This window comes from Cinclus cinclus, chromosome 14, assembly GCF_963662255.1.
Source record: "Cinclus cinclus chromosome 14, bCinCin1.1, whole genome shotgun sequence".
Taxonomy (NCBI): Eukaryota; Metazoa; Chordata; class Aves; order Passeriformes; family Cinclidae; genus Cinclus; species Cinclus cinclus.
In genome coordinates, this window is record NC_085059.1 from 4,725,796 (window position 1) to 4,734,966 (window position 9,171).

Consider the following 9,171-nt stretch of genomic DNA (forward strand, 5'->3'; position numbering starts at 1 on the left):
GAGGGGAAACCGTGAGGAGAAGAGTCCCCCACACTCACCTGGAGGACAGAGTGCCCCACAGGGCTGTTTTCAGAGAGCTCTGCCTCGTACAGGGCCTTCTCGAACTTGGGCTCATTGTCGTTCATGTCCAGGATGGTGATGCGGAGCAGGGCACTGCTCGCCCGCGGGGGATTCCCCCCATCCTGCACCTTGATGGTCAGATCGTAGGAGTCCCACTGCTCCCGGTCTAGGTTGCCCATGACGATCAGCTGAGGCTGCTTCTCATCCTGGTCTTCGGCCACCTGCAGCCCAAAGAGCTCCTGCGCCTCTGGACCAGCCATCAGCTCATAGGAGGCAACACCGTTGGGGCCCGAGTCCCTGTCCATGGCCAGGGGGATGGGAAAGAGTGTCCCGATGTTGGTGTTTTCAGGGATGGAGAGGGTGAGGACGGGTGATGCGAAGTTGGGGGTGTTGTCATTGATATCGAGCACCTCGATCTGCCCCTCGAGCAGGCGCGGGCTGCTGTTGGCGTTCAGGTTCGTGATGGACACCTCGAACTCCAGGTAGCAGGGGTCTCCGGGCAGGAGGTGCTGGCACTCCCGCAGGTTTTCCCGGTCGATGGAGGTCTCTGTGGTGTAGATGTCCCCAGTCTTGCCATCCACACGGAGGTATGGGGCCCCCACTTCCAGCTTGTAGAGGTGCCCCATGTCGGGTAAGCCGTAGTCAGAGGCCAGGCTCCCTATGAGGCTGTTGGGGGGTTGTTCCTCCTGCACTTTGTAGATCGCACGTGTCCCCGAGGCCAGGGCAGGGAGCTGGCAGAGGAGCCACAGGCCCAGGCACGACGCCAGCGGGTTCATCCTGCGCTGCATGGGAGCTGGAGGAGACACAGACACCGGAGGTTAGGGACCAGCTCACTTCCCTGGTTTATCCCACTGTGCTATGTGGGACTGCACATGGTCCTGGCATGGCTCCCGAAGGGAAGGGGCTGCTGGGGTTGGCTCCTGACAGCCTCCAGTGCCCCGAAGGATCCGTCCCAGCTCACAGAGTTGCTGCAACGCCCTGCTGGAGTGAGTAACCCTGTCATTGAAACCTCAGTCCTGCCACTTGCAGGAAGCCACTCCTGCCACTGTCCACCCTCTTCGTCACCACACCAACTGTAATTAGACCCAACGAGGCACACTAACAGGGTGGACTGAAGGCAGCCTGCTGCCAGCAACCCGATGGGAGCCGGCCAGACTCTGAGACAGCTTCTCACCACCCAAACACAGGAGCATTGTGTGCCACCAGTGCAGGGGCACTGCCTGCCTTGCACGGCAGGGACACATGGGCACTGCACAGCTGCTGGCACTGCAGAAACAGGAGCACCAAATGAGGAACTCTACCTGCCCTGAGGGGTCCAGCACTGTAGGGATGTGGAGCTGACACCCATCCAGCACTGCAGGACATGGGACATTGAAGGGATACAGGGTTGACAACCACCCAAGGGACACAGGGCACTGTGGGGATGCAAGGCTGCCATCCATGCAAGGATGGAGGGCCATGGATTGCTGCAAGGATGCAGGGCTGCCATGCACCCAGGCACTGCAGGGACACAGGGCACTGCCAGCAGACAGCTCCCTTCCATCCATCACTGCCTGCACTGCAGGATCAGCAGCAGCCATCACTTTGGGAACACTGCAGGAATGCAGGACTGCTGCCCATCCAGCACTGCAGGGCTGCAGGGTGCTGCAGGGCCATGGGGTGCTGTGGAAATGCAGGGCTGCCACCCCTCCAGCATGGCAGGACCGTGGGGCACCGCTGTGGCAGGGACAGAGCAGCGCTGCCCTTGCTGCGCTGCCAGCACAGTGGCACTGTCAGCCTCTCACTGCGAGGTACAGAGGCACCACCCACCCGGCACTGCAGGGATGCAGCGGCCCTGAGCATCATCCCTCCTGCACTGCCTGTGGAGCACTGCCACCCCCGGTGTCCCTGGCAGTCAGAGGGACACCGGGTCCCTGCCCAGGCTGTGCTGCAGTGCAGGAACCCCCCAGGCAGCCCCTGGCAGTGCCCAGCCCTGGCACACTGCAACGGCAGCGCAGCATCCCCCTCGCTGCACAGTCACTAGGCAACCCCACACCCTGCGCCAGCAGCTCCTGTTCCCTTCCTCACTGCGGACACACTGTTCCTTCCCATTCCCTCCCACTCCAGTCTGGGACATGGTACGCACTGGGTGCCCACCCCGTGCCAGTGCCCACCAGGCTGCTGTGGCGGCGGTGCCAGGACCGCTGCCCCCCTGCATTGCAGAGACACCCTTGCACTGCACCTCTTGCGCTGCACCCCTGCACCTCTGCCCCTGCCACTGGCACCTCTTCTCTGTGCCCACACACTGCCCAGGCTGTGCCAGGCATACCACCAGTCCCACAGATTGTCCCCTCCTGTGCCAAGCCGCATGCTCTGCCACCAAGCCCCTGCCTGGTGCTGTGCTTGGCCACCAGCTTTCCTGTTCTCTGGTTTCCGTTCTGGGAACACATTTTTCCTCCTTCAGGGTCCAGGAGCACACACACAGTTTCTGTTGAGCCATGAGCATAAAGGGGTTCAGCACAGCTCACTGGTACCCAAAAATCAGGGACTGGGGGCCCTAAAATTAACAGCCACAAACATCTGCCAAGGCCCCACAGAAGCACATGGCTCTTGCCACTTCCATCGCTCCCTCTTGCTGCATTCTGCACCCAAGGATAAGCAAATGCTCCATGGGCAAGCGCTCCATGACCATCCCCCTCCATGGTGCACAGCAAGTGCCCAGTTCCTGGTTAGCCTGGCGTTGTACAGCTCATCAGCAAGTGGAACACCCTGCACTGTCCTCCTTGGTACTTCCCACAAGCCAACAGCTCCCAGTCCCTCCAGCCCTTTGCTTCCCCACAGACATGAGATGGAAGAGATGAGCTCTGCCTCCGCAGTGAAAACATCTCCATGCCTGGAGAGGAAACTGTGGCCCTGAAGCCAAGCTTGCCTCTTCCCCCTTGTCCTGCTACTTCCTTCGTGTGCAGAGCAGAGCCATTCCCAGCTGGCTGAGGCCGTGCAGAGCTGCCCACACCAGCACTGGGATGCGTGACTCCAGGAAGAAGGGATGAGGAGAGCAAGACCTCTTCCATCCCTGGATCAGGCTGAGGATGGAGGAGGTCAGGAGCCGAGCAGAAACGCAGCAGATCTCTGCATCACACGGGTAGTGTGTGCACACACGTGTGTCTGTGCTGGCTGTGCCCTGTGGGCATTCCAGGGGCACTCACCTGCCCGGAGTACGGCTGTGTGTCCGTAGGTGAAGGCACACACATCACACCTGTGCCTAGAAGGGTGTGCAGGTGTGTCACACGGGGCAAGGAGCACATCCCTGCCCTCTCCAGGTCCACAGCCCAGGTGTGAGCTCACGCTCCTGCACGTGCGTGTGCCCCACACAACGGGTGTGATGTCACCCGTGCGGGGGCACTGCCACCTGGGTCACACTCGTGTCTGCTACACCCCCAGGGTGCACTCACACCAGATCCTCCACATCCTCCTCCACGGGGTGAACCTGAACTCCCTCAGCCCCCAGATCCCTCAGCCCTGCTCTCTGGCTGGGAATGGCTGTGAGTGAGGACAGGGGAGATGGGCAGCTCCAGCTCTTGGGAAAAGGCTCCTGGAGGATACCTGGGCTGGGAGCAGCACCGTGCCCGCTGCTGGGCTGTTTGCACTGGGCTGTTTGCACTGGGCTGGGCCCTGGCTGCTGGTGACGTAGCCATATCCTGAGTAAGACCTGGTGTGAGGTGAAAGATCACAGGGAAGGAAGGGGAAAGTCTCAAGACAGTGCTGAGGGATCTGGGAGGGAGGGCCCAGGAGCTGGAAATGCCAGGAGCCCTGTGCCAGCCTGGAGGAGGAAGCGTGTCACCCAAAGGTGCCTAGGATTTCTGCTCCAGAAACAGGGCAGGAGTCTGAACCCAAGCCCCATTCCTGCAGGTGAAGGAAGGAACAGGGAGGGAAAAACAGAGCAGGGAGCTGGAAGAAGCTGGGCTGAGAGCCTGAGGGGCAGTGCTGGAGGGCACGAGTGGCCCTGAGCTCAGCAGGATAAGGAATCAGCAGGGTCAGGAATCCTGCTCGGCACCCAGGGGTGCAAATGACAGCGCAGACATGAGAGCCCAGAGCTGGGCGTGAGGAGGAGGAGGAGGAGGAAGCCTCCACAAGCACGTCTGTGCAGGAGACTCAGGCTTCCCAGGGGCCAGTCCAAGGCACCAGGCTATTTTCCCATGGGATCTAAGGACCATCCCACACTTTCTTCTTTGGTGCCAGGCACCTTTTTCCAACCTGCTGGCAAAGCACAGAGCACTTAAAAATAAAAACCCCTCCCAAAACAACTATTCCTCCGCACACACAATTCTCCCTACGGGGAGAGTGTGAGAGAGACTGAACCACATGAGAGAGGCGTTAGTCACGCTGCTTAATGCATGACTGGGAAGCTCTCAGAGGACAGTGGCATGCAAAATCCGACAGAATTCAGCCATCCCCACCAAAAAAAAAACAATCCTTAATGAGAGAGAGGCTATAAAGCGCCGCGAATTTAAACAACTGCTCGAACAAGCCTGTGCTCCCTGTGATTCCCACAGCCTCCTGGCCCCGTTCCATGGGAGGCAGCACCGCTTCGGGAATGGGCACCAAAGTCCAGCCTCTCCTTGCTCCCAGCGGCTGATTGCGTGGCTCGGAGCCACGGCTCACAAGTCAGTCCAAACCCTGCACTGAGCGTACAAGTGCTAATCCCCCCCTGAGCTCCCTCCAGCCCTGCTCCGACACCCGGAGCTGGAGCAACACCCCAGCAAGCAGCAAACAGCTCATCCCAGCTCCGCGCGGAGATCAGGGATCTGTCAGCCGAGAGGACGGCCGCTGATGGTCAGTCCTGCGCCGAAGGCACGGATGGGCTGAATCCTGGGTATTCCGTGGCACGTCCCAGGATTTGCTCCAGCTCCGGCTGCCACTGCGGCTGCTCGGCGTTTCTGCAGGCTGGGCCTGAGCGCCCGGAGCCAGAGCACCCCGCGAGGAGGAACCCCACTGGCCTGGCAACAGCGTCACTCCAAAATCATCCCTGAGGAGCTGGGCAGTGTTGAAAAGCCGGCAAAGCCCAGGGCACTCCCTCCTCTTGCTGCCTTCTCCACATCCCTTCCAAGTCTCTCAGCCAGCGAGGCAGAGACCTGTCAGAGCCTCCCTGGAGTGGCACCCCCATCCTCCCAGCCGTGGGTCCCCCACAGCCACTCCGGGCTCCTGTCTCCTCCCGCCACCATCCCACCCTTCAGCCCGGCTGGAGAGGGACCCTGAGGGAAGACAAAAATGTCGCGGGCCTGAAACACCCCGGCAGGGCCGCTGGGAGCCGGGCACAGCGGGAGCGGCTCTGCTCCGGGGATGCAGCCGGGAGGGTGGGGGAACCTTGGAGAAGGGGGACAGAGTCCCCCCCGACCTCGCAGCGCGCCGGGGAGGACGGGGAGGGTGGTCTGCAGGGGCTGTGAGGGAGGATGGAGGCCGGGCTCCACTGCCGGCCGCCGCGGACGAGGCTCCCCAGTCCCCCCGGCGCTGCCCGGGCTGAGGCTCCTGCTGGCGCCGGCTCCGGCTGCGGGCACGGAGGGGAGCGAAGCCCCCGCTCCCCCAGGCGGCTCCGGCAGCACAGAGACACGCACAGAGACACGCACACACACACGGACACACACACGCAGACAGCCGTGAAAAAACCACGGGAGCCGCTCTGCCGGCACCGGCTTCGCGCTCAGCCTCGCGTACCGGGAAACACGGACCGTGCGCGGCGCAGGCTCGCACAGCCCGCGGACACACGCGGAACCGGCGGACACACTCGGAGCCCGCTGACACACTCGGAACCGGCTGACACACTCGGAACAGGCTGACACACTCGGAGCCCGCTGACACACTCGGAACCGGCTGACACACTCGGAACAGGCTGACACACTCGGAGCCCGCTGACACACTCGGAGCCGGCTGACACACTCGGAACAGGCTGACACACTCGGAGCCCGCTGACACACTCACCGCACGCATACCCCGTCACACACACAAACCTCTCCGCGCACAGACACGCGCGCCCCACTCGCGTTCCCGCACCCCGCTGTCGTACGCACCCCACGCGGACACCTCGCCACGGCCCCCGCCAGCCCCTCTCGTCCCGCCGCTCCGGCTCACGCACGGCCCCTCGCCCAGCCGGCTCCCGGCTCGCCCGCAACTTCTGCGGCTCCCACGCAGCCGCGCACCCCGCGGGCGCACACACCCAAGGCTGGACGAGGGACACACACCCAGGGCCACCCCCACGCGGAAAAATAAACGCCCCGAAACACGCGCGCACCCCTCTCTACAGCCGCCCTCCCGCAACCACCGCCCGCCCCGCTCTGCGCGGGGCTGGCCGCGCTCGGCTCCGCGCCGCACAACAAGTGGCAGAGCCGGGAGAGACCGGGGACAAGCGGGAGCCGCCCCGCTGCCCGCGGAGCCCCGCGCAGCCCGGCGAGGAGGGGAGCGGAGGGATGCGGGATGCTCGGGAGCGGGATGCTCTCCAGCGCCGCTCCCGCCGCCGCCCGGCCCCGCGCTCCCGCACAGAGCCGAGCTCCGGCGCGGGGCATCCCGAACCCCCCACCCCCCCCAGCGCGGCTGTGCCTGGCTGCGGGCGGAGGTCCCGGCCCCGCCGCAGCTCTTACTTGGATGGTGCCGGCTCTGCGCTCCGTGCCGAGCCCCTGCGCGCTGGTCCCGCGGCGTCTCCATCGCCTCCTTCCCGCCGGGACCGGGCTCCCCCCACCCCCCCGGCTCCTCTCGAGCGTTATCCACTGATGAAAACCAAATGGGGGGGGGGGGGGGAATTAAAAAAAAGAAAAAAAAGAAAAAAAATGGGGGGGGGGGGGCAAAAATATATAAATGTCCCGTGGGAACCGCCCCCCTCCCCGGGCCGGGGCTGCGGCTCCTTCGGCGGAGCGGCGGCTCAGGCTGGAGGCAGCCCCGGTGGGCAGCTCGGTCCGTGCCCGCCTCCGTCCCTCGGTGTGTGTGAGGATGTGCAGGGGAAGCGCAGCGCAGGCACGGCCCCTTTCCCCCCCCTACCCCCCCGCCCGCTGCTGCCTCCGCCTCTCGCCGCCGCCGCCACCACCACGGGGAGGTGGAGCTCCAGCTCCTTATCAGATCCCGAGCCCGGCCGGGCTGCCGGGACGAGCGGGCAGCGGCAGCCGGGCAGAGCCGCCCGGTTCCGGGCTGCCGGCACCGCGCCCTGCGCCGTGCCCGTAGCGAACGGGGGTCCCCCCGGATCCCCTCACCCCGGGGACCGCTCCGCGCCCGCACACGTGCGGCTCGGGTCTGCCTTTTCACTCCCCTCTCGGTGCTCTTAATGATTAATTCGCTCATTTATTCTTCCAGCCGGCGCTTCACAACCCTACAACCTCACTGCACAGGGCCAGCGCGGCCGGGAGGGTCCCTCCGTGGGACCGAGCTCACCGGGGGCTGTGCCCACCCCTCTGAGGCCACCCCACCCCCCCCCCCCCCACCCCCACCCCAGCCCAGCAGGGCTGCGGGAAGGCTGCAAAGCTCCTCTTTGGCCGTGCCGGTGGGGCCGGAGCGGCCGCTGTGCCCTGCCGTCACACCTCGGTGAATCACGGCATTATTTATTGCGGGGTTTCGGGGCGCAGCAGGCAGGAAGCACCTGCGGCTCCCTAAAAAACCCGCGAGCTCCCAGCGCCCTCGTGATGCCTTCACAAGCTGCTTTCCCTCACCCCGGCACCTCTGCTGGCCGAGCAAAGTCCCCTCGCTCCTGGAGACAGCGCTTTCCAGAGCTGCCCCTTCCCTTGCTGCCTCCGCCGCCTCCGCGCTCCCTGCCAGGGGCTGGAGCTGCAACCCGACCCTGCCAAAACCCTCGGCACCCTCCGAGGATCGCACGGCCCGTGGTGCTGCCCCTCACCCGCCCTCCGGGCGGTTGCGGCTCGGATTTCTCGCCAGGATGCTGGAAAGTCCTTCCCGCTCCGCCGCAGCGAGGATGGGAGCGCGTCTCCCCGCTGAGCTACGCCAACCTGTTGCGCAGCGCCCTTCGCTGCACACATGCTCCGCTCGGTTGCATGACTGCACCATCTAGAGGCTGCGCCTGCCTGCTCGGAGAAGTCCGGCTCCATCTCACCCCCTAAATCACCCCGTTTCTCCCCCCAAAATTGCCGTGTTTTTTTCCCAAATCTCCCCGCTTTTCCCCGGCAGCAAGCGGGTTCAGCCCCGCGGCGAGGGGCGTCCCGCTAGGCAGGAAAAGGAGGTTGGAGAGTCATCCCTCAGGATGGAGAGCCCGGCTCTCCTCCCAGACTTTCTGCTCCTGCAGAGATGTCGGCTCCTCTGCGTCCGTGTGCGGGGCTTTTTTTCCCCGAGTGTCAATTCACATGAAGCAAATTTAGCAGAAGATGTGAAGTGAGAAGGCAGGGAAGGTCACAGCCCACCTTTGGGGCAGCGAGAGGAGCTGTGGGGTTTGTCAGGCTGTGCCCTGCTGATCCAGCATGAGCTGGCCAGGGAGGCAGAGCGAAATTCTGAGGAGATAAGGGGAGGTTTGATGGATCAGTAACTGGCAGCCCTCCTTGGAGGGACGGAGAGCTGAAGCAAAGGGAGAAACGGGAGTGACCCCGTGGATCCAAGGCTGCCTGTGGAGCGGGGACAGCAAACTTTAGAGATTGCTGGGGACCAAAGGTTTGCATTTCACAAGAGTCACGGGACAGTCAATCGGCAGCAGCACAGGGAGTGCCAGAGAGCTGGACACGTCCGTGGATCTCTGATCTGTAGAACACCGGTGACTGTCACCCCGGCCTCTGCTCACACACGTTTCTGAGGGACAGCTCCAGGCTCTAGAAATGCAGGAGAAAATTGTCCTGGTGTCGGGGACCGCCTCTGTGCAGTCCAGAGGAGCAGCCTGGCAGAGCCCTCCGCGGTGCCAGCAGCACCCATGGCATAGGGAGCTGAGGGGACACCACGTACAGGCTACTGCTGGCCTGGCATCCCAGGGCTGCCTCGTCCATCTCCGCCTTCCTCCTCCACTCCACTGCCTTTGAAAGCCCCTCCCAGAGTGTTCCTTGCCCTCTAACAACACAGGAAGCTTTGCCATTCCCTGTACTTCCTCCTCCTGGGCGTTTTTGTAGAATCCCAGAACGGTTTGGGTTGGAAAGGACCTCAAAGACCATTTTATTCCAC

The 9,171-nt window shown here is 63.7% G+C and overlaps 1 protein-coding gene across 2 annotated transcripts in view; it reads right to left on the reverse strand.

Moving 5' to 3' along the window:
* Positions 1–8,120, reverse strand: part of PCDH1 (protocadherin 1) — a 52,774-nt gene extending 44,654 nt beyond the window's left edge. Inside the window, exons 1-2 of one of the 2 annotated variants that reach the window (XM_062502239.1) lie at positions 7,913–8,120; positions 39–853 (exon numbers count right to left, since the gene is read on the reverse strand). In XM_062502239.1, the coding sequence (XP_062358223.1) occupies positions 39–853; positions 7,913–8,120 (1,023 nt within the window). Of the gene's footprint in view, positions 1–38; positions 854–6,671; positions 6,736–7,912 lie in introns of those variants that run through there. The other variant, XM_062502240.1, reaches the window with a different exon arrangement.
* Between the last annotated feature and the right edge of the window lie 1,051 nt (positions 8,121–9,171).